The sequence below is a fragment of the Canis aureus genome, chromosome X (assembly GCF_053574225.1).
Source record: "Canis aureus isolate CA01 chromosome X, VMU_Caureus_v.1.0, whole genome shotgun sequence".
NCBI classification, from domain to species: Eukaryota; Metazoa; Chordata; class Mammalia; order Carnivora; family Canidae; genus Canis; species Canis aureus.
The window spans coordinates 120,026,598-120,052,339 of NC_135649.1; the positions used below are offsets into that span (position 1 = coordinate 120,026,598).

The 25,742-nt window shown below is 49.0% G+C and overlaps 1 protein-coding gene and 1 pseudogene across 3 annotated transcripts in view; both read right to left on the reverse strand.

Moving 5' to 3' along the window:
- STS (steroid sulfatase) overlaps nucleotides 1–25,742 on the reverse strand; it is a 158,323-nt gene that overhangs the window by 27,672 nt on the left and 104,909 nt on the right. For 2 of the 3 annotated variants that reach the window (XM_077890152.1, XM_077890153.1), the window contains exons 8-10: nucleotides 17,053–17,212; nucleotides 10,335–10,456; nucleotides 310–5,556 (exon numbers count right to left, since the gene is read on the reverse strand). In XM_077890152.1, the coding sequence (XP_077746278.1) occupies nucleotides 5,183–5,556; nucleotides 10,335–10,456; nucleotides 17,053–17,212 (656 nt within the window). In that variant the 3' untranslated portion in view covers nucleotides 310–5,182. Of the gene's footprint in view, nucleotides 1–309; nucleotides 5,557–10,334; nucleotides 10,457–17,052; nucleotides 17,213–25,742 lie in introns of those variants that run through there. The other variant, XM_077890154.1, reaches the window with a different exon arrangement.
- On the reverse strand, nucleotides 11,106–11,280 carry LOC144309304 (U2 spliceosomal RNA; annotated as a pseudogene).

Below are 25,742 nucleotides of genomic sequence, written 5' to 3' on the forward strand. Positions count from 1 at the left end.
CGTCCGTCACAAGAGGACAAATACTGCAAAATTCCATCCACAGGAGGCATCTAAAATAGTCTACCTTACAGAAGCAAACAGCGGAATGCTGGTGGCTAGGGTCTGGGGGAAAAGAAAGAGAGGGGGTTGCAAACCAACGGGTTTATATTGCCAGTTACGTCATGTGAATCTTGCAGGTATGCTGTGTAGTGTGGTGTCTGCGGTTACCAGTGTGCATCGCACACTTAAAAATCTAGCTCTCAGGTTAAGTGTCGCAACAACAAAAACATGAAAATGAAAATATAAAAGAACAACACAGACACACAAGAATTAACGCATGCAGCTTCCGTTTAAAGCAGCACCAGTCAATCAGAACAAATCGTTTGCAATCCAAAGAGCTATCACGACATGTCACGCTTATACAGAGGGGCCAACCTACTGGATCAGTCAAGGTCGTCGGTCCAGCTGCTACGAGATGAACAAGCTCTGAATCTCAGTGGCTCAGAAGAGCAAAGTTTGGATCTTGGTCAGGTGGCGATCACCGGGCGGCCACACAGCCCTCCGTGGCTGCTCCCAGGTGGTGATGTGCATGGCTCAGGGGTCCAGGCTCTTGTAACCAACCCCATTCTCATTCCTCAGGGTCTTCTGCGAGTCCTCCTTACCTGCATGTTCTGCATTCGGCGGCCACAAGAAGAGGTGACATGCAGGGACCTTTGTGAGCAGCCCTGAGCATCTCATAGTCCCAACATGACAATGAGAGCAGTGGGAAATGCCTCCCTGCCTGGTACGCATTCATGAAAAACCCTCCATTTGCTCCAGGAGAAAGTTTGGGCCCCAAAGAGACCCTGCCCACGAGGAAGCACGCCATACCTTTGTAAATACGCCACTTTACGTCAATGTTGACCCCGTAATTAAATCCAGACAGTAAATCCAGACTATCAAATCCGGTTTGATAGTCAACTCAAAGTGTATAGTCATAAAAATACATTCACTGGACATTTTTGCCTTCAGAAAAACACCACCGTAGACAATATAGTTTGTAACCCGAGACTCTCACGTGATCGATGAAGCCAATTTTTATTTTTGGAAGATTTTATTATTTATTTATTCATTCATTTATTTATTTAATTTTATTTTAAAAGATTTTACTTATTTATTCATGAGAGACACACACACACACACACAGAGAGAGGCAGAGACACAGGCAGAGGGAGAAGCAGGCTCCCTGCAGGGAGCCCGATGTGGAACTCGATTCTGGGACCCCAGGATCACGTCCTGAGCCAAAGGTGGATGCTCAACCGCTGAGCTACCCGGGTGCCCCAGTGAGGCCAATTTTTATGTCCTAGAATTTAATACGACAGCGACAGTTTGCTTACTGGGTAAAGCACATCTAGGCCTTGTGCAATCCGCCTCTACGAAGATGTGATGTGTCTGCCGAGTAACATACACAGCGTGACCCTGCAAAGCCATTCAGAACACTTGAACCTCATGAGTAGAAGCACTTTTAGGAGAAACATCTGAGGGTCTCCAGTGTGGTTTTCTTCTTAAAAAAAAAAAAAAAAAAAAAAAAAAAAAAAAGGATGGATCCATCGCCCTGTGCACAATGTTTCCTCTGCATGAACAGGTGGGTACGTTTCAAGGAATATCGAACACCTGTTCTAGGATCCTAATGAGGAGAAGCTGACATTTCCCTAATTGAAAAGGCTCCTCTGACATACTATTTGTCGCTGTTAAGTATTGGCAAATACGACGACTGCTTTACTGAGAGCCCGTGAAACAAAGCGCCTATGGGATTACGTGACGGTCCACTGGAGGCGGCGCTGGCAGGACAGAAGTTCGTGGTTCCAGGGCTACTGGGGGGGGGCGGGGGGGCCGCTCGGTGCACACGGACCTCGCCCTCAGCACCTACTGTAGGGTTTGTGCAGAGGCGTTGGGTCACATGTGCACCCCCCCTAGTGCCCACTGTTCCTGCACCTCTCCCTTGACCTTGTTTCCGCGGCTCGGGTTTACTGGGACTCTCCTTGTTTTTTTTTTTTTTTTTTTTTCTGCTTGGGTTTTGCAAAGGAATCCAGCCTCAATACCAGACCAGAGAGGTCGACATTTTCTGTTTTGGAATTTGGACTTTGGGCAGCCCAGGTGGCTCAGCGGTTTAACGCCGCCTTCGGCCCAGGGCGTGATCCTGGAGACCCGGGATCGAGTCCCACGTCGGGCTCCCTGCATGGAGCCTCTCTCTGTGTCTCTCATTGAGTAAATAAATAAAATCTTAAAAACCCACAAAATTTAAACCTTGCTCCTAAAGCCCGCTTGACGCTTAGGGATGCAATCGGTATTTGCCGAGCTGAACCCTGTAGCCCTCCTCTCCTAGCACAGCAAACCCTCCACAAGAAGAGGTGACATGCAGGGACCTTTGTGAGCAGCCCTGAGCATCTCACGGTCCCAACATTGCTGAAATGAGTCACTTGGCAAATGAGTTGCTGAAATGAGTCACTCGGCAAAGCACAAAGCACCAGCACACGTTTTGTCGCCAATGCAAGTTTTATTTTAGCTTTGTGTGGACTTTAGAACAAGGTTTTGAGAAACCCGTATCGGGGCGTCACGTTGCAGACAGCGTTTTGCAGACGTGGACCAGGTACCTTGCCCGCATCTCTTCCCCACCCTTGTCTGTACGTCCCACGGCGTCCTGACGTCTGCTCCCCTTCCTTGAATCCGGGACGACGTGGGCCGCGGTTCTGCTTTCCCACGCCGCGTTACCGGCCCCGGAAAATGATGCCTGTGCACACGCGCCCGTTTGCTTGGCTTGTCACATGCTGCGACTCCACAGGCTTCCTTTTAAAAGAATTTGTTCAAAGCTTCACAACGTACTAAAGTTTGGACGTATAACCCAGGAGGTAGCACCCGTGAGACGTTTTGAAAACAAGCAGCCTGGCACAGCTTTGCAAAAATACAACATCGCTAAGCCAACTGGGTCATGAAGAAGGTTGGCTGCGTGTCTTCTGAACAAAAGAATTCAAATTTCCTGCCGTGCGTCCCAGGCGAGACTTTCGGAAGACCTATGAGTTTTGCTTATTATGAATAAACGTGATTTCCAAATACCCTGATTCAAAACAGTCATCTCAGTTCTTTGGAGGCAAATACACTTTTTAAGATTTTATTTATGTACGTGAGAGGGACAGCGCGCACGAGCGGGGCAAGGGGCAGACGCAGAGGGAGAAGCAGGTTCCCCGCTTGAGGAGCGAGCCCGATGCGGGACTCGATCCCAGGACCCCGGGGTCATGACTGGAGCTGAAGTCAGATGCTGTACTGACTGAGCCCCGCAGGCGCCCCCGGAGGCAAATATTTTAAAGCTGATTTTATTTCTAGAGGTGTAAGTGTCCTTCGTTTGCAGCTGCCATTGTACACGCTGAACGACTGTCGATATAATATACCTCCGTGTGACGTGTCAAAGCGCCTCCGTTTACCTAGTCCCCTGCACACACTCCCCACCCTGCCGCGTTGTCCGAAAGTCCAGCCGCACTGAGTGCGCTAAACGTCGAGCGAACACGATCCGCTTCAAACCCAAGGTTGTAAGAGTGGTTTGCAATGGTTCCTGTGTAGCAAGAGTCAGCGGCCTCACCCGCGACGGGCTCGGGCTCGCCGGCTCGCTCTCCCGCGGCTCCTGAAGCCACAGGACGCACTCGGCGCGATTTCTGGAGACACGCACGTGGAAAGGGAGGCTTCTGTGTGCTTGCAGCCGCGTCCAGGGGTGGGGGGCGTGCAGAAATAGCACTTGCAGGTTTGATGAGAGCGGGAACAAGGATGGAAGGCGTGAAGTCGCCCTGCTGGGTCCCCGAGGTCGCCTGCGGGGGACACGCCGGAGCACGCGCCTTCCCTGCACGCGGCCACGCGGCCCGGCCGTGTCCTGCAACCCAGCGAGCAGCGGGCCAGCTCGGGACGTGCACACACGCAGCAAGACAGGCAGCACTGGGCCGTCCGCGCGGGCCCCGGAAGGGATCCAGACGCTGCCGCTGGGCGCTGAGCCGTGTCGGCGAGTGACAGGAGCAGCCTCGGCTCAGCTCGGTGCATCCTGGGCGGGTCCGGGGCTGCACCCCCTGATGCCGCCACAAGCACACGTAAAACGGTATGTGTCGGCGAGGACGCAGGGCGCGGTGTCCCGTGGCCTCGGCCTACAAGTGTCCGCATGAGCTGCTGCGCTGCCATCGGCACATCCTGCAGGAACGACACGCGTCGTGGGGGGCGGGTGATGGGTCTCCCCACCAGGTCACTCTCTGCTCCGCGTGGGGAGGGATCCCTCGGGCTGCAGCATTCCCAGGCCCGGGGCAGCCTTTCTCTGACAACATCCATCCCCCACCCCTAAAAAAAAAAAGAACCAAAAAAAAACAGGAAAACCCAAATATAGTATGTTCTGAGACAGAAATGTGCTCGGGGGAGATTGGTCTCAGGAGTTCGTAGTTCCCGGAGGACTTCACAAAGTCTGCTGCACAAAAAAAAACTACAGGTGAATCGCTTGCTTTTGCCTAAGTTGCAGAAAGCTTCTATTTTATGGTCTAAATCCCTGTGGCGTCTCGAGGGAAGAATTAAAGTGCGTTTGCAGCAATGCACGTCTCCCGCCGAGCTTTCCGTGTGCGTCCTCAACGACACGGGCCAGAACTGCCTTCCCACCCAACGCGCGACGTAGCGTCCTCTGCCGTTGGCGAAGAAGATGCTCCTTTACTCGTCATCAGCTGCAGACGTTAAGATCTAGCGAATGCTCTTGAGCACCGTTTGCGCTCCCGCTGGCGTGCCGGGGATCGTGGTGGCGGGCACCGCGTCACACGCTGACACGATGGCACGTCAGCCCACGGCTCACGCGCATCTGCGGAGTGGTGCACGGGGGGTACCCGGCGCCCCTTCCGATCCGTGTGCCCTGGAGCCGCCCGTGCCCGCCGAGCCTCTCGTATCACGTTTACAGGCCTCCACGAATTTGGGCCACGGAAGCCCCAAGTGTGGCTTTGACCCTGTGTGTCTTACCGGTCGTTTGTCCCCTGGGGTCACCGGGGGGCTCTCGATGGACCATTGGGGCGGTAAGAGGGACACAGGCTCCCAGTCTGAGATGCCCACAGGGCCGGCTTTGCCCGGTGCCCCCCCCCGCCACGTGCCCCGTGCACGTGTGCAATGCAGCAGGCGAGGCGGGCTCCGGGCCTGCGTCGTGTCCCCGCCTGCACCGCTAGCGGCTCGCGCCCTTGGCCTGGTTTTCCCGGTCACACTGGCAGGAGAGGCCGGAGGACGAGCAACACATCTGAAGCCACGGCTTCCAGAGAACGTTGCCCAGCGACAACTGATTGGGGACGGACTGCAGGGTCTCGGCGTGGCGGTCGGCCGCCTGCTGCATGACTGCGAGGATCTCGCGGAACCGGGGCTCGGTCGCCGGCGACAGCGGGGTCCTCTCCCCGGGGTCCTTGGCAACATCGAAGAGCAGCGGCGGGTGATGGCGGCTGACGAAGTGCCCGTGGCAGAAGCACACGTGCGTGGAGAAGCAGCCGTTGGCGCCCTCGGGGCTGAACTTGGGCGTGAAGAAGAACGCCTTCCAGACGGACGTGCCTGCGGTTCACAAGGACACAGGTTGGCGGGCTGGGGACACGTCAGCACGGGGAGGGGGGGGTAGGTGTGGCCGCGGGCGGGGTGCCAGGCCCTGGTGTCACCGAGCGCCCCGCGGGACAGGAGGCCCAGGGCTCACACACGCAGAGCGGGGCATGCACGAAGCGGGGCTGCGAGGAAGCAGTGCTCAAGCAGTGCTCCGCGGCACACCTGCGGGTGCCCGTGCGTTGCCTTGGGTGCTCACAATCTGCCCCCTCCTTGCATGTCTCTCTCTGTCTCAGTCTCTCTCCTTCCTCTTCCTTTTCCCCAACCCCCGAAGTCTCAGGGATGCTGTGCAGACAAGAGGACAAGGAACTTTCTGTGCCCGGGACCACCGCTGCGGCTTGGAGGGGCACAGCGGCCTCCCGGACAGCGTCCTCGGACCAACTCATTCTGGGCTCCCAGCTCTGCTGCCTCCCGCTCTCTGAGCTTTTCAGCCTGCGGCCTGTGTTTCTCTCTAAGGCCTTCCGGACGACCGAGGTTCCCTGCTAACTGCAACAGGAGAGACGCTAAAAGTGCACGCACACGCACGCACATGCATGCACGCAGCCATCACGACGGTCTTCCACACGCTAAGGCCTCAGATAACATCTTATGCTCTCTAAACCGAGAACACCTAAAAGGAGCAACTCAAGAATGAAATGAGCCTGGTCGTGAGGATGGGGAGCGACCACAGATGGGCGGTAGCTGGAAATGTCCTGATGCCCGACTGGGACTGCGATTGGCTGTGCTGAGCTGCACACGTTTGCTAAAAATCGTGGAACTGGAATTTTACAGTAAATGATGTCTTTTTTTTTTTAAAGTTATTATTTATTCATGAGAGACACAGAGACAGAGAGAGAGAGAGAGAGGCAGAGACACAGGCAGAGGGAGAAGCAGGCTCCACGCAGGGAGCCCGACGTGAGACTCGATCTCGGGGCTCTGTGGTCACAGCCTGAGCTAAAGGCAGATGCTCAACCGCTGAGCCACCCGGGCGCCCCGCTTTTTTGATTTGGAACCTCATTTAACCTCTCGCGCAGCCACGGGGAACAGAGAGGAGCTAACAAAGATCTGCGTATGCATCACGGAAATTCTAATAATAGCCAAGATTACGTCACCAAACAAAGAATAAACCTTCCCTAACTCCTGTTTCGCAAAGAAGGCACCTTTGAAAAAGTTGGACACGAATACATTTCTTTGCAATGAATTCTATTATCCTACAGCTTTTTGTTCTGGTTTTGTTTTTTTTTAATTTTTTAAGTTTTTAAATTTTTAAATTTTTTTTAATGCTTTTTTTTTTTTCTTTAAATCACAGTAGAAAAGTTTCCAGCAAAGTCGAAGTGAAAACGTAGCCGGATTTGTGAGGCGGCTTGGGTTCAGCGTCAGGCGATAGCCGCGTGCCGTGGATTTTCGCGTGACTCGCTGGGCTGGGGGCTCTCGCCTTAACGCGAGCATTTATCTTACACGCTGTGTTCACAGGCTTGAAAATCGGTAACGGAATCCTAGAGCCAAGTATCCACCTGCTTTCTAAGATAGATTTTTATCCCCAGAATCAAGCTGCCGTCACGCTGAATTTTTAACAGCACCGCCTCATCGGCCCCGACGTAACGCCGAGGCTTCCAACGCACATTGCACAATACATTGAAGCTCAAGATTCCCACCGAAACGCGACACACTTCATGCGTGCTATCATAACGCTTTTGTGATTTCTCCCACAATGTAATGGGAGTGGTGATATCAGCTCCTGATTAGATTATGTCATTCAACTTGCTGAGACAACGCAAGTAGGTAATTATTATAATCACGGAATTATTAAATTATAGAGGAGACACTGCAGATTAACAGTGAAAAGGGATCTCGTGTTTCAGAAGGGCGGAAACAGAACTGTAGCTCCCAGTGTTTGGACAATAAGTGTTTAATAAGGCTGGGATTGCGGGACGCGGGCCTCCCACTAATCAGAACAAGCGGTAATTGGACCCTGAGAACACTCGCGGTCAGTGCTAATTCCCTGGTGCCGGTGACCTGCTGCTGAGCCAGCTGCTCTCACGGAGCAACACAGCCTGGATCTGCGGCGCCCGCGGACTCCCGTCACGTCAGCCACATTTTAACGGCACATGGGGAAGATTCCTGAGCAAGCAGGGGCGGCCTCCTGCGACTACATCCTGACCCTAAATTTCTGTTTTTTTCTCTAATAAAGTATTGTGAGCTCGGGCTGCAAGCTCCTTATCTTTGAGCATTAAGGAGGGCAGCCCGGGTGGTTCAGCCCTCGAGACCCGGGATGGAGTCCCACGTCGGGCTCCCTGCATGGAGCCTGCTTCTCCCTCTGCCTGAATTTCTGCCTCTCTCTCTCTGTGTCTCTCGTGAATAAATAAATTAAATCTTTTTTAAAAAAGCATTAAGGAGGGCACGTGACATGACAAGCAATGGGTGTTGTGTACAGCTGACAAGTCGAGGAACGCTACATCGCAAACTGAATATGTGGGCTCACTGAATTTACGTTAAAAAAAATTATGGACAACGTCCCTGCACATAGTACAGCAATCAGTGGCAAACTCCTCTCAAAGTAGGTCTGCGATGAGGCAGTACTGGCTGACACGCAGCCCCACACAGATGACAGTCACGCTTCCCCACGCACCTCCGCATTCCCAGTCTTGGGCCCATGCATCATGGTCTAGGTCATAAGCGACCACTGGGTACGGCGTTTGTGGTGTTTTGCTCACTGACAGGCACTCATCCTAGCACGGAGGGTGCCACCTACTAGGCGCTCAAACACATTTGTGGAATAAATGGATAGATGAAGTATTGGAGAAGCAGCCACAAAACCATGGGCGCTGGCCAATGAGCACTGCTAACCAGTTCCAGCAACAACAATGAGGCAAGTCAATAATAAGCCGTAAAACCCCTGGTGTGGAGACCCCTGAGCCAGGCCCCAAAATACTGCCCTGTCTCCTTTCCTGCTGCCGGGTCAAGGCCACAGACGTTCGACAGTCGCACAGGACGGAATGTCACTTGTGTGCGCGTCTGAGAAGCAAATTTTACCCAAGGGCCAGCAGACTATGGGAATCTGGGTCTTGCTTTTCTCACGTACTATTTTCTCTCTCTCTGTTCCTTTTTGTGTGCCTCTCCAGCCCCTGATCCAATATGTTCCTTCCATCTTCTCTGAATGGGGTGGTGGTGGGGGTGATGGCAGCAGTGGGTACAGTGGGGTGGGGGTAGGGGTGGAGGGTGGCTTTACAGAAATGCAATTCTGTGAGGTTCAGGACGTGATAATCACATTTCCTTCACTAGGCACGAGTCACAGACACCTCATTCTGGACGTTTCCAGCAGGCCCCATATAAAAACAAGCATGAAGGGGGATGCTTCCCATTCTCTGGATGACTCAGACCTCACTGTGTCAATTAATCTGGAAAAAAAAAAAAAAAAAAGCATGTCCCTACGGACATTTGGAATTACAAGACACACTGATGAGATACAGCAAACAGAACGCTTCCAGGTCCAGAATCCGAAACCCGTGCTTGTCTCCTATTTATCTTCCAGAAAACACTGCGGGCAAGCCGCCCAGATTTGAAGGAGCAGCTCTGAAGGGTACACCTGCTGTGATTTCTGCGGCTAATGGAAGAGTTGTGATTTTGCACTTGAAACATAATAGAGAGGCTGCTCCTTAAAGAAGCCTTTGGTAAACTGGCGGGGTGCGTGGGGTGGGGAGCGGGAGGTGTTGAAACCCAGTACGATCGCCACCCCGAGCTCAACAATGACCGTCAGGTGGGAGGTCCAGCAGAGCGTAGCCTCCAGGATCAAGACCCAAAGCGTGACAGAGAGAGAGACAGAGACAGAGAGACAGAGAGACAGGGAGGTCTCCTTCACTGCTGAAGATGAAGAAGGAAATCCGTGCTCCGTATCCACCTGCTGCACACACAGTGCTGGCGGAGACGGTGCTCCACATGCTCCCGTGCATCTTAGTCACCTCAATGTCACTGCACTTCTAAGTTCCAATACAAAGAATTCTGGAGCCTATCCCTAATACCTAGGATTATGGCTTGCTCGCATCTGTCCCTTTACACCTGTTACAAACACAGCTCCAAAACTGGCATCGGAAAACCCAAATTCTTTCCCCTTTGGGGCAGAGTGCCCCACAGAAAGAACACCTGTTTTCAGACAAACGAGGACAGGGAAGCGTCTGAACTGAGCTTGAAGGTCTGACTCTAGCCCACGACCCCGCCACCTCTGGGCTTTGGTGAGAAAGGCACACACACATCCTAGATGCTGTTTGGCAGGACAGCGCAAAGCTACAGGAGTGCAGAAAGCGCTAGACAGCAGGCACAAGGGGAACGTTTCAGGGGAACCTTGGCGGTGCTCATCAGCTGCTAAGCATGACCCAAAAGGGAAAAGAGGGAAAATCCTTTCAGGCAGAGGATGCTGCACACAGCAGGGGAGGATGCTGTGGCTCCAAGTCATTATTGAGAAGGAGGCTGTGCCAGGGGCGTGAAGCTGGGCAGCCTGCAGGGCACGAAGGAAGGAGGCTGCAACCTGGAGCTTCCTCTGCCTGGCAGGAAGGACTTCCAGGGTCCGGTGATGTGCCTGGACAGCAACAGCACCAGAAGGAACAGGAAAAGACAGGACCAGGAGGAGCTCAAAACAAAGCACCGTGACCCTTGGAGGCACCCCTCGGCCTTTACAAAGCAAAGCCCACTTGCCGCTTCATCTCCTTGCAAGGCATTGGTTGCGAATGTACTAGAAGCGTGGAGAGCTCTGTGTTACTCACTGTTCCGAGGATGCCAGCGCACAGCATTTAAGTAGAAGTTGCAGTAATGGAAGAGAAACTCGTGATCCGAGTGCTGGGTCTTCCCCTGAAGTAGCGGCATCAGGTCATGGCCATCGATGATTCTGTGGGACAAATCAAGCAGGCATCAGATGGTGAATGGCCACACCATCCTTGGGCTAAATCATCCCAACCTTTGAGTCGTCCCTCCAGCAAATGAGACCGTGATGGAGCCACTTCGTTATCATTCAGCAACCAATAGAGAGAACACTCACTGACGTCCTCGGGTGCCACATGCAACTTCACGGAGCCAGTTCTGCTCTTGTATGAACTCCTTTAACCCTATAAGCTGCACCATGAATTGGGGCCATTATCATCCCATGGCGATGAGGTGGAGGAACATCAACCAGAAAGCGTCAATGACTTACCCAAGGTCATGGGATGAGGACCAGCCCATGGGATGGAAACCCAGCTGATTACTGGGCATCTGTGCTCTCAACTGCTCCCCTGCTGCTCATCCTAGACTCAGTTTCAGCCTATTACCTCAGCATGCAGGAAGCTTTATTCACAAAGTATAGCTCTATGAAAAATAAGAACATCTAACAATTTGGGTGACAAAAAGGTAAGACTTAGCGTGGGAGCATCTTGGATTGGAAAGACGTCAGCGGAACCACATTTCTCAATGAGAATTAATTTGTGAATGAATAGTAATGATGACAATAGTAAACACCCTCTGGTTGCATTGTTGCCAGATGCAAATATGTCTCCTAGGCCTGGGTGTGTACGCAGACCAAGGGGAACTTTCCGGACTGCAAACAACTGATAATATCCAATCGGTCATGAGCAAAAAAAGATGATCTGGCAGTTAAAGAATGAAAAAAAAAAAAAAAAAGCCAAACATATTGTTTTGATACCACACTTGATCTTAGCCAAAAGGCCGAGAAGCGATCATTTTGTTTTGAGTTAAATATTCATTAACAGCCACTAGACCAATGGCCAAAGGTATCATTGATACCTTTAGGCTCTGTTATCGAAAAGAGGGACAGAGACCCACTTTGAAAGAATTAGATGGTTTCCCCTGAAGATTATCTTTCTCTGATTAAAAACCGTCCATCCCTGTGATCCCTTATGATGAGGAATTTAGAAACTGGAAGTCAGACTTGGCTGTATAATTTGGGTTAGCATTCTTGAGAGGTCCCCATCCCCTGAGCTTTGTGTGTGGTTTATTTTGGTGTCACTAAAAACCCCCGTCATGTAATTATAGCCCTGTTGCTTAGCACTGCTCCAGTCTCAACCCTTGTTATTAATCACGAGCTCCGCGGAAGCCTTTGGAATGAAAATATTCTATTATTGTGAGTTAAAAATAAGAACAAAAGGCAGACTTGGCCCCCTTCCCAAGCCCATGTTCCCGTTGGCCATGAGAGGAGGAGAAGGAAGCGCCGTAGACAGACAGTTCTATTGAGAAGTGGCGAGCACTCTCTGAAACACGATTTCTATGCTGAAATGGCAGTCATTGTGCCTTGGTCCTTTCAAATCCCTTTTGAGAAGCGCTCAGTCCTTACGAATATGCAAAGCTGCATGGGTGGAAAGAACGGAAGGATGTGCTAGAGTGGGTAGGTGTAAGAGCTGCAACAGGAGAAGCCCCCGCCGTGGTGAAACATGGCCTAGAGGTGGGGACAGAAGGACACACCTGTGCTCCCAGAACCCCAACTCAAGTGCACAGCAGACCTTTCCAGGTAGCACTCAGGACGGAGAACGCGACTCCATTCCCAGGACACAATCTCTACCTACCTCTACTTGCTTGTGCTTTGGATGTAGACATAGAGGCGGTTTTTTTCTTTTCTTTAATATCCTACACCTAATGTGCTCATTCCTAGAAGCGGGCAATAAATCACGCTGCTATGGAAAGCTCACCGTTTAAGAGAGCGACAGAAATATGGCCTGTCAAAACGAGGCTCATTTCTGCCATGAAAAATTGACAGTGACCCTACTGCACTCAACTTTTAAACGGTGTCTAAGCTATCACAATACCCGGGATTGTTCTAAACCGCGTGTGCGAGTCACACTTAGCGACGGCCATAACCCAGAGACAACATGTGTCCCCTGACGTGGCCCTAGGGAGATGTTGCCGTAACGTCACGACCTGGGGGACCGGGGCCGAGGCCCTCTGAAAATGACACAAAGTACTGCTGTTTGGTATCCTGAGTCTCCTTAATCGGCCTTTGGTGTCGGCAAACTCAAGTTTTCATAGCAAATGTGCGCACACAGCTGCTGCTATGAAACCGGATGGGTTGTTTCACAGCGTCCGCTTGGTCCTGTGAGAACTGTGTTCATCGGGGGTCGTGTTTAATTTGGAGGGTGGGGTAGGAATATTCTCCACGGGTTCCTGCCCCACAACAAGGGTGACGATTTCAAGCATTCGTTTCCATGCATGGTGATTTCGGAATGTCTGGTCAGATCAAATCCCATGGGGATGCCTCCCACATCACGGCAAAGAGCATGTTTTTAGGAATGTTCCTTGGGCTAAAGTGAAGCTCGTTCCGCCCTGGACATCCTGGCCTCTCTCTGAGCTCTGAGCCAGTGAACCATCTGCCTGGATGTTCCTTCCTCGGCCTGGTTGGCTCGCAAAAGGATTTGGGGATCATACAACAAGGGAAAGCTTTGCGGGTGAGAGAAGACACCATTTTTGGCACACTGACACAGAATCTTGGACCCGTGTTTGTAGAGTTAGCTGCGCGGTATTCAAAATCAAGGGATTTCTTCAATGTAGAAAGAAGACAGTGAAGAAGACATTTTTAGGAGAAAGTACATGCATCCTTCGTAACGTAAAGGAAATCCTAAATTCTATCCCATTTTGGGTAGAGTGCACAATTTAAAGAACACCCAGTTTGGGGCATATGATGACATCGAGACGTTTGAGGTTTGAAGATCTAAATCTAGCTCATGATCTGCCGCCTGTGACCCTTTGGGAAGAAAGCCACATAAACATCTAATGTCTCCCCATGAAGAGTTTCACCTTTTATTCGGCAAAACACAAAGGAACTCGTTTTATTTGTAGGACTCTATAGAAATATTCTCCTGCGGTTGCCTAGCTATCGGGCAGCAAAATTAATTTATTAAATTAAATGTCTTCATTGGACAAAAACGGTATCAAGCATTCAAGTGTCTCCTTAAGTTGAAAAAAAACACGAATTTTTATTTTATTCTGTTTATGGGATAGGAGACCTAGGTATGTCACCTGTAAAATCTGATTCTCAAGGATGTCGGTGCCCCCTCTCCTTCCCACCGAGCGGAACGGCCGATGGCCAGAATTTAGATGGTTTCCAAAGGTTTAACCAATTAGGGCATGCTGCAATTCTTTATCACCAGCATCTGTGAACAAAGAGCATGGTCACAGACTTCCTATGGCAATATTCTATCCGCTTGCAAAAATGTGATGAAATGTTTTTCATTTTCGGGAATTAATACATTTCATCATACATCCTTCTTATGTATGTGCTTGTTCCTGATGTTCTATATCACACCCACAAGAAGGTTGCCCTCCATTTATTTCCAGAATCAGCTCATTTGGAGACACAGGGGGAATGATTTTTCTGAACACGCCTTAGGGTAATGGCCACCACAAGTTCTTTTGATCAACCGTGCTGTTGAATGCAAATGGATCACTGAAGTACGTGGGAATGAAAAATTCACCGTGGAGAGGAATCTCATACGGGCACGCCACGGGGTGGAATTAGAGAATTATTCTCACAGTAGCGCTGAGACTCTGCAAAGCGAAAATCTCCTCTGTGTATCCCCGAAGCACTGCTCCTTTGACCTAAGTAGAAACCCTGCATGGAAGAGCTTCTCATCTCCCACCAAGCTCTGATTGGTCAGGACGGCCACCCACCAGACACCAAACGCTTCTTGGGAACGACAAGGTTGTATCTGAGGGCTACAGGTCTTCTGAACAGAAATCCTCCTGTTCCAACAAAACACACAGAAACACGTGAGGGCACCTCATTAAGTCCTCATCAGACAGCTTGCATTCGACCCTTGAAATGAGTTTATTCTCCTGAGAAATGTAAATCTAATACTGTTCAAGCAAGAAATCGGGGAAGCTGATTTCCACCAATCTCTGGGGGAGAGAGTAAAGACTATTTTCTGAAGAACAGATATTTGTGAATTGTTTATGGATGGATATACCTATGGAGATACGGTCCAGATGCTTTCGCTGAGGATTTCCGACGACATTAATCCATTGTAACAATATTTTTGGTAAAAGAGCCATAATGAACCTCAGAGCAGAATTTTTCACAGCAGCACCACTAACATATTTCTGGGTTCTTTGTTCTGTGAAGCCATCTTGAGCCTTGTAGGAATGTTTAATTGCATCCCTGGCCTTTGGATGCCACTAGATCCCAGTAACACTGAGTCAAGACAATGAAAAACATCTCCAGACATTGTTAAATGGCCCCGAGGGGAAGGAGTCAACCCAGTGAGAATGACAGAGTTAGATGATCCAAGTCTCCAGGGCAGATATATAAGGTTGTTCTCTGGATCTCATTGGTAACATGGTCTAAGTAAGACGTGTGTGAGTAACTGTTATGTCCGTGAAGGATCTGGAAGTAGATTTCCGTTTTCTCATCGACACAGTCTCTAGGATGACGGTGGCATCTCATGGGGCCTTACATCCCAACTCAGAGGCAGCGTCCTTGCATTGACCTTGGTCAACAAGCATCAGTGAGATCCATGAAAAGAATCCCCAATATTGCAAAGGGGGTCTTCCCAATGTTATGGCTCACACATGAAATACTTTGGGCCTGCCAAAGACGGAGGCTGCTTCCTTCTTCCGTGGGCACAAAGAACACAGGCTGGCCTCCATGAGCCTCAGATTGCGGTGGTCAGGAGATGCGAGCAGCAACATTTCCCTTAAAGGATCTTCCTCTTTGCTCTCATCTTTCCCTTCCTGTATTTTTCCCCGATTGCACGGAAGCCCATTGAAAGATGCCGTGAAAGCCAACGCACTGCTGATTTTCGTATGATGAGCCGTGAGAGAAAAATGTAATTAATCAAAGTGAACACTGTGTGTGAGCTACTGAAGGAAAGATTAAGTTTTTCTCCAAGTGTAAGAACAAAGACCGAGTAGATGAGACATGGAGTGAGATTTCCAGCTTCACATAAGGCAACTCTTCCCATGATTTTCTGTTACCACATCTTCTCTCATCAAGGCAGCCAAGGAGTTGTTTGAGCAGAGTATATCTCACAAGTCCCCTTCAGCCCTGTCACCTGATGGTTCTATGATCCCGGATGAACAATAAATGTAGAAGAAGGAGCAGCCCTGAGGTACTTCTTCCCTGTACAGTGTGGCAGGATCACCAAAACCAGCCAGTATTCACTCACATACTTGGCGTGCTCTCGTGCTTTCTCTCCTCCCATTGAGCCTCCAAGGGCAGCGCTGTTACTGAACCGGTGCTCCTGGCGAGGCATGAAGGTCCACGAAGTTAAACACTTACCCGGCACAGCAGTCAAGACTGGATCCCAAGCAGGGTCCCTGCTCCTAGGCACAGCACCGGATGCTGTCAGAGTGTGGCTCAAAGAGCCTTGGGGACCCCATTCAGGGGGTCCAGGAGGCCACGAATGTTCTCACGATAATACCAATTGCTCTCCACCTTTTGGCCACAGTGCACTGTGCCCGTGGATTCGTGGTGGGTGTTGACACCATCACTGTCCACCAATGGAATGTGCGCTGGGGTGCTCTCGTGTGTTCCAAGTTTTTTCAGGCTTTATGGTTTCTGTGATAAATGTTGACAGACATAATCTACATATACAAAAGGTCTTTGGGTCCTCAGTCACTGAGGAGTGTACGACGTGGGTGTTGAGACCACAAAGTTTGTGAAGGGCTGAGCTGTCCAATGCTCTGGCGTGTGTGTATGTGTGTGTGGGGAGATACACCTGAAGAACAAACTTGAAAACAAGAAGGAAACAATAAACAAAGAAACAAGCCTAAAAGCAACGGGAGATGAGCAAACCTATCCGGGACTCCACTCGGGCTGAGCTGTACTTGTCTGTCTGCTTTCCCATTTCCTCTTCATTCCGCTGGCAGCTGAATTTAAACAAGATTTGCAGCCCGCCTGCATGACATTAGCCTGGCCTGCCACCAAACTAATGAAAACAATTAGTCAGCGTGCTTCACTTAAAACTCTTCAGATTGGTAATAACACTTAAGAAGAAACCATTGGCGATGTCATATGAAGTTGTATTTAAATTTAAGAGAAAGACGTTTCATTTAGAACTTGCTAAATGAAGACATGCTGGGAGGGAGGGCCGTTAACTGGGGAGCCAGCTGCCTTTCTCGCTGCTGCAGCGAAGAGCAGCTGAATGGGGCTGCAGGGAAAGGGAAGGCAGCAAAACACGGTGGGTCAAAGAGGAGGCTGGCCGGCTGCCTGGTGACAAGCCCGTGGAGGGCACAGCCGGGAGAGGCAGGATCAGTGGGACATTGAGAGCGGAAGGCTCATGGAAGCCAAAGACCACGCATGCACACCACCCCACGGAGCTGAGTTCCCACTGGGATAATGGGATTGGTGGTGTTTCTATGTCCGTGGCCCCACCAGTAAGTCCCATAACCGGACCTGAATGACGAGTCCAGCTGGTGGCAGCATGCCATCACGCAGGCAAAGTGGAGCACACTCGCCTGTGAGATCCCAACGACACAATACCGAGTGCCCCTGAGTCGCCGTACCTGTCCTCGGGCAATGGCGATCCCGCGAGTTTGGCCACCGTAGGAAAGATGTCCATGTTGCTTGTCGGCTCGTCTATCACTAGTCCAGCCTGGATCACTCCCGGCCACCGAAGAATACCCGGGATCCGGATACCTCCTTCCCAGTTGTTTGCTTTCCCCCCTAAAAGGCCCAGAAAAGAGGCAACAAGGAGATGTATGTCTTTTCAAAGCTTGATTCGAGGCTCATTTCAACACACTCATTAACAGTCAACGTGGGGCGGGGGATTTGGAAGGACCAAGTGTTCTAATGACATGGATTCAATGAAAATTTTGTAAGCAATATTGCATATGTTGTCGTGAAAAAAAATTATGACATGGTCACTACTATGCAGGACACACGCCAGCAATGCCTGGTGGTCATGGTCCATGGCTATGACCAGGGATGCTCATTTCTCAGATCAATGAGTATGGAGTCACAAAGCTGAAATTCCATTTCTATTTCTCTCCAGCTGTAGTAGGCAAAGCAATGTACCCCAAAACGTCCATGTCTGACTCCTCAAAATCTGGGGCTACAGTACCTAATGTGGCAGACAGGGATTATCTAAGTTGCTCCAATGTGATCACAAGCATCCTCGTGAGGGAAGGAGGGAAGCAGGAGGTTCAGAATCCAGGCAGACAGAGGCTGGCTGATGCTACGCTGCTGGCCCTGATGATGGAGGAAGTTGCCCCATGGCTGCCTCTGAATGCTGGAAAAGGCACGGAAACACATTCTCTCCAGGAGCCTTCGCAAAGGAATACAGCCGCGCCCGCCTTGACTTTAGTGCCTTCCCTCCGGAAGTGTGAGATGTTCAATCTGTATTGTTCTGAGCAACCGGATTTGTGATAATTTGTTAGAAAAGGAAAACACCAGCTCTGCGGCTCAGCCATCTGAGCCTCGCACCCCCAACACATCCAGTTGAGTATTAATGTGGAATTATTCCAAGGGCCTGGGACAGAAGAGAACCAAAAATGGCCATTTTCATCAATGCGAGACCTTACTAGCAGGACAGCTCTTACTGTTTAGTTGAAGAAATGAGCTTTGTCCACATGAGCTGACGTGACCATAACCAGGTAGAGCACGACGGGTGTGGGGAGCGGATGGTGTGTAAGGTAAGCTCCACTGCGAGTGGCTCTGCAGAGAAGACGCTCTCCAAGGCCTGCACCTAGTGTGTCTGGAGGGACATAGGCAGTGGCAATGCCAGCACGGGGCTCAGAGGAGCCAGGGCCGGATTCCCCAAGCCATGCAGGTCGCACGCGGACAGATGCAAAACCAGATGCGTGGTTTCCCCTAAAGTAGCTCCCCACAGCGTTAAAATGAGCTGGGCACAGCTCAGTACCACAGGAACAATAACCACTGGATGTCACAGGCAGGAAAGAAGGGAGAATGGATGTTCAGCTGCTTGAAAATACATTTCCAGGGATCCTGGGTGGCTCAGCAGTTTAGCGCCTGCCTTTGGCCCAGGGTGTGATCCTGGGGTCCTGGGATCGAGTTCCACATCAGGCTCCCTCCATGTGCATGGAGCCTGCTTCTCCCTCTGCCTGTGTCTCTGCCTCTCTCGGTGTCTCTCATGAATAAATAAATAAAATTAAAAAAAATACCTTTTCAAACTTTAGAAGAAAAATTACAGAGTTGAAGAACTGAAAGAGAACCCTGATGCAAATGGCAGGTACAGAATGCACGCAAACGACACCTGCTTAACAAAGGATGCAAATGCTTGTTTAAACTTTAAAAATGGATTGCGGGAGACAGAGGTTTAAGGGATCTTGCGGCAAAGCTTCACTTGGTCCTGCTGGTTTTTGATGACGGCACGCTGAATTCTGACCAAAATGGGACCTGATGACTATAGACTGAACACTTCTCATAAGCAAGATCTTTAAGCTTCAGGCAGTGAATATCTTGTGCGCACAGACACCAGGGAAAATCCACAAATAAATTCATATCATAGTTGGCGGTTTCTATAACGGCCTCCATGAGAAGTTAGAAGTATCACAGTACATCTTTTCAACATGATCTTAAGGAATTACGTGACAAATACTGCTACCCTTGCATCACAGATACCACATCAAAGAATAGGGAAGTTCAAATCATCTGCCATAATTTATTCCAGCTGTCGATAGCTGAGTGAGCTACAGGGGGAATCTCAACATGTGAATTAGTCTGATTACCCTCCTGTGAGATCAATCACAGAACTTTCACCTGCTTATTTGAATCAGGCTCACGGCATTTCACCTGCTTAGCCTTCTACTCGATGAAACTTAGAATATGCACCTGTTTACCTTTCCACCAGAACAAGATAATGGGATTTTCACCCGCTTATCCAAACTCATAGAATTTAAACTTGCTTATCCATCTGCTAGATCAAGCTCATACACTTTTCCTCTCTGTGTCCTTGTACTAGATCAAGCTCACAGAATTTAAACTTGCTTATCCATCTACGAGATCAAGCTCAAAGACTTCCATCTGTTTATTCTTCGAGATCAATCTCACAGATGATGCACATGCGAATCCTTCTACTAGATGAACCTCATACAATTTTCACTTGCTTATCCTTCCATTAGATGAACCTCAGAGTATTTTCACCTGCTTATCCTACTGCATTAAACTCACAGATTTTTCATCTGTTTATCCTTCTGTACGATTTAGCTCACAGGATATGCACATGCTCTCCTTTTACATGAACCTCATAAAATTTTCACCCGTCTGTTATTCCATTAGATCAAGCTCGTGGGATGTTTAAAAAAATCTATTCTTCTACTTGATCAAACTCCTAGACTTCAATCTTATTCTTCTTCGAGTTCAAACTCATAGACTATGCACCTGCTATCCTTCTAGATGAACCTCATAGGATTTTCATTTGTTTATCCTTCTATGAGATCAAACTCAGATTTTCATTTGTTTATCCTTCTAGGAGATGAAGCTCAGAATATGCACTATCCTTCATCTAGAAGGACTATCCTTCTAGATGAACCTCATATAATTTTCACATTTACCCTTCTATGGAATCAAGCTCATAGAATATGCACATGACTATCCTACTAGATCAAGCTTATAGAATCTTCATGGTTATCCTTCTAGATAAAAATTCAGGGTATTTGTATGTTTACCTTCTACTAGATCAGTCTCCTATAATTTCACTCTAAACTTAAGAACAACAAAGTAGGGGCATCTGGGTGGCCCAGTTGGCTAAGTGTCTGCCTTTGGCTCAGGTCATGATCCCAGGGTCCCCACGTTGGGCTCCCTGCTCAGTGGGGAGTCCGCTCCTCCCTCTCCTCCCCACTTTGGCTCTCTGTCACTACCTCTGTCTCCGTCTCTCTCAGAAATGAATAAATATATATTTTTATAAGTTTGCTATATAACAAAACATCTTATTTAATTAACGGGTGGTGTATGTATTTATTGTGCCACTGGTTAACATAAAATAAAATAAATAAATCAGAAGGTAGATCAAAATACCACAAAAAGAATCCTTTAAAAATGTATCTTCTACACGCAATGTGGCACTGCAGATTGGATCTTGAAATGAAAAAGTGCGTTAGTGGAAAATGTATATAGTTCAGTTACCAGTGGTGCACGGAGGTTAATTTCTTTTTTTTTTTTTTTAAATTTTTTTTATTTATTTATTTATGATAGGCACACAGTGAGAGAGAGAGAGGCAGAGACACAGGCAGAGGGAGAAGCAGGCTCCATGCACCGGGAGCCCGACGTGGGATTCGATCCCGGGTCTCCAGGATCGCGCCCTGGGCCAAAGGCAGGCGCCAAACCGCTGCGCCACCCAGGGATCCCCAACGGAGGTTAATTTCTTGACAAATAACTGGTTATGCAGAAAGTTAACACCAGAGGAGGCCAGGTGCAGGGAAAGCAATAACTATCTTTAATACCTTTGTAATACTGTCTACGCTGATTCCAAAGTAAAGATTCTACTAAATACACACATGTAGATAAGTATATGTGTGTTCCCCCAGTTGACTAAGTACTTGGCATTGTCTAGATCACATCAGAGAAGACAATCTGAATTACTTTACATGGTTTTATATGTACTGTTTTTAAAGTTTTTAAAAAATATTTATTTATTTGAGAGAGAGAAAATGTGCAAGTGGTGAGGATGAGCGGAGGGCGAGGGAGAAGCAGACTCCCCATTGAGTAGAGAGCCTGATACGGAGCTCAATTCCAGGACTCGGAGATCATGACCTGAGCCAAAGGCTGACGCTTAGCCAGCTGAGCCACCCAAGCGCCCTGTAGGTACTGTTTCTAATGGCTAAATTTAATTGATCCTGTACTATGTGATGTGGACGATGATATGCATTTCATCACTAAATCCTTACATCTCACAAGGGTACTACTATGACTCCCCATCTACAGAAGCCAAATCTGATGGCCTATAATATGCATTTCATCTCATTGAACCTTTACACCTACCCACAGTGGTGGTACCATCGCTGTTCAATTGACAGATGTGGGCTCTCTATAGCTACACCTGAAGGGGCTGAGCTAAGTTGCGCACAGAAGGTCACTGATCTAGTGTGACCTAGTGTGATTCTAGTGTCACTGATCTAGTGAGCTAGAGCGCAGATACAAATGCAGCTCTGTGCAACACCAAAGCTGGTGAATGTGCACAATTCCTCAATACCACTTCATCTCTGGTGCAGGAGAGAGCTGGAGCTGGCTTGCCTGTAAACTGCTGGAAGAAGACCACAGGTGGGCTGGATTTAGTAACTCAGACAAATCCAAACCATGGGATTAGAAGAACTATGACAGTGGCCATGTTCCTTTATCGCCCCAGGAGTTAACAGATGTATCTTTTTCAAGGAAAAAGGCAAGTCCAAGGTCTACTGGGGCTCACCTGGCTGAAAGTCCACATGTGAGTGGGACTGAGAAGTCCCAACCTTTCCATGTATTGGCTAGAGTTTCCATTCCTCGGAAAAGCACTACAGTGAACATGGGGCATACATGTCTCTTCAAGATTCTGACTTCATTTCCTATGGATATGCACTCAGAAGTGCGATTGCTGGATCACAGGGTAGTTATGTTTTTATTCTCATTCCTTCCCCATGAACCTTCTGCAAGGTAGGTGCCCTACATCACGGCGAGGGCATCTCTGGCCAAGATGACACCACAAGCAAGCGATAACAGCAGGTGGAGCTCCAGAATCTGGGCTACTGAACGCTAGGTTTTCCCGATTCTCAGAATCCCAGAGGGAACACAGAAAGTCCAGGTGTCCAACGACAGCTCCCACCAATCCCTCTGACTGGGAACCAACAGCACAGCACAATCACCAACAACAGGACCCCACCAATCCCTCTGACTGGGAACCAAAAGCACAGGGTGGGACTGGGAACCAACAGCACAGCACAATCACCAACAACAGGACCCCACCAATCCCTCTGACTGGGAACCAACAGCACAGGGTGGGTACCTGGGAACACCGGCCCTGACTCAACAGCATCTTGATTTGGGACACAAAGGAGAAGGAAGTGCAGAAAAGTTGGAGGTGGCTTCCAGGAGAAAAAACAAACATACGGTAAGAAACCTGCTTCTTTTCCCCTGAAAATATATGAGCAGAGAACAAAAAGCAAGGTCTCGGTTTAAAACTTGGTCAAGTAATTGTCAAAGTCACATGTTTAACGCCTAGATGGTGCTTTGCCACGATGAGAAGTCATAGACAATGACGGCAGAGTTCGTCTAGGAAAGTGCAGAGAAAATTCGACCGTTTACTACAAGACTCTTGTCAGGAACAGCTGCTTCCAAGCCAGGATTCTAACTTTACCCCCTCGAAAGCAGCCACCCGGCAGGTCAAGTCACTTTCAGTGGCAAGAGCTCATGCCAGCGTTTCTTATGTACGATCCGGGCACAGAGTTTTATGAAATACTCTCTTCACCATGTGTCTCCCCTTGGGCGTCTCCATGCCCACAAAACACGGGCTCCCCCCATCCACACAAACCACGGTGGTGCGTGCGAGGAGTGCAATTTGCACTCAGTACTTTCTTGTCCAACATTCTATATTTTGCACTTTTCTTGATTTATTCATTCACGGCACTAAACCCTACAAATTACAGATGGGAGATATGATGGAAGGATCTGGGTTCTATTAGCCTAATGTGAGGCCAAAATAAAGAGCACCAGTCTGCGGGTGTCAGGGCTCCAAAGAGGGGCAAAGCATAGGAAAACACTCTTAAAATGAACTGACACACACACACACACACACACACACACACAAAAAAAAACAAAAAAAAAAAACAAAAAAACCTGACACAGCTTGAGGAGTCAAGCGTAAGTCCTTAAGGACGACCTCAAACCACCAACCCCTCTGCAAAGGGGTTGGCGGACAACTTCTCTCAAGTGCCACGTTGGAAACAGCTTAGTTTGGAGGTTGCTTTCCCAACACTCATCTCCGCTGTCCTGTGTTCAGACATCAAAGAATGAGTGCCGCTGTGTTTCAATAAATATTTGTAAAATCAGGCATTGGGCTCCACTTGTGGAGTCTTCAAGCCACAGTTCACCAAGCCCTGCCCTGAGTTACCGAATTTAGATTGTGCAGTCCAGTGAGCGCAGCAACCAAATCTTATTCCACGACACTCACTCCTACACCGTTGAGGGGAGATGTCGACGAGGCTTCTACTAACAACATATTTTTTTCACTCAACTGAACACGTTCTTATAATATCTCTTGCGAGATGAAGAACTGAAATATGCGTCTTGGCCAAGAACATACAGCAAACTGCGTCCTGGGTCTGATCCACCTCTATAACATCACACCTTCGTAGAGCCAAGTCTCAAGTGTCCTCAGGAAACAGCTCATCCCCTCTTGCCTTCTAGAAAGTTCCGTGTCTGGATGTCTGCTTTGCCAGGGTTTTCCCCCACCGCCAAATGGCTTTACACATCCTTGAAAGCCTGGACAACATGATGTTCCTCCCTATTTAATGAAGCCTCCTACCACCACCACCGCAGGAGATGTTTTCCTACCGTCCATTTCCTTGGTATGTTTCCAGTCCCTTGTTTATGGGATGCCTGACAATCAATTCTGTGCACATCGTATCATCCCAGCGGGACCACTGGTGCTTGAAAACAAACTGTAATTCACTGCTTAATCAACTGACGGCCACAGCATAATCCTGTCCAAATTACAGCGGCCAATATAGTTCTTGAATGAATGAAATTATGGATTTTTAAAAATTTATTTGAGATAGAGAAAGCATGAAGAGAGGGGTGGGGCTGAGGGAGAAGGAGAAGCAGATTCCCTGCCAAACAGGGAGTCCGACGCAGGACCCGATTGCAGTTACCCTGGGACCATGACCCAAGCCGAGGGCGGATGCTTAACCCACTGAGCCACCCAGACTCCCCGAATAATGGATTAAACAATGAACAGAATGGGTGGGGAAAATAAAATACTATCCTGTAGATGAGCGTGCTGAGAAATTCGTATTTCCAACCTTCTTTTTGTCCTTCGACTTTGCTAGGACTTTTCACTTCCCTTGTCAACTGCATTCCTGAAGTTGTGTCCTCCAGAGTCTTACCAAACTCAGAGGAGACCCTCACCTTGCATGTCATCCAGGACAACGAGCTCATCACCGTGAAATACCTCAACTCTCTGCCGGCCCAGAGTTCAGGATGTGCACCACCACCACGTCCTTCCCACTGTTCTCCCACTTTTCTGTCACGCAACCTCAGCCTCCCTCTGCATGGACCACACTACACCGCATCACTACCACTGGCTCTGGCTCAAAAGTGGGTAAATCAAACACCTGTCATTCAATCACGAACCTTGCCCCCCGATACAGCTTTTGCAACCATGTGTCCACACTGCGGTATTTAACATTGTGGTATCACGGCCATACATTCTGCCAAATGAAAGCAGAGCAATGGAATCCTTCCGTCTCGGCAGTGAGGCTTTGCTCGTTCTGCAGCTCTCTTCTCTGCTCAGGTGGGTCGTCTCAATCATTCCGAATGGCACTGCAGTGTCCCGGGTACTTAATAATCTCACCCCATCTATGTGCTCCTGACTGGTTGACTCAGATCACGGACACACTATTGTCCATCACACTCTTGCCCACATACTGGACCTGTGCAAACTCTGATGTGAGTTGACATCTCCCCAGGAAGACACCAGCCCTCAATGAGAAATGTATCTGTTTTCCATAAATCTTGATCTTCTCAGCAATTTGACCTTCTTACTCATCCCTTGATGCTAAGTTCTCCATGTAAGTTTACCCCAGATCATCACATATGCTCCAACCTCTCCCATGACGAGGCCCTGCTTACTACAGCCTGCCTCCCTGCACAAATTTCTCAAAAGAACATGATACAGTTTCCTCCTTTCCCACCCTTCCGTCCATCGGCCGCTACCCCTTGCCTCTCCACCAAAAACATACCTGTGAGCATCATGTGGGTGATAAATGCAATAGACTGTGTGTGCTCATCTTACTGGGCTTTTTAGCAGCACTCATGTCAGCTGAGCATGCCCTTCCCAAATCTTTTCTTTTTCTGGTGTTTTTCTTATTTCACAAATCTCTCTGTCAACGTTGTCTTTATGATATTATCACTGTCCATCTCAAGTTCCTCGGAGCTTGGTCCTAGATCGTCTTCTCTTCCTACACCAAACGATCTCCTACACCTCTCCACAACCCAACAAAACACAGCTCTCTGCCCTTGAATCTAAATTCATAAAGACAATCTG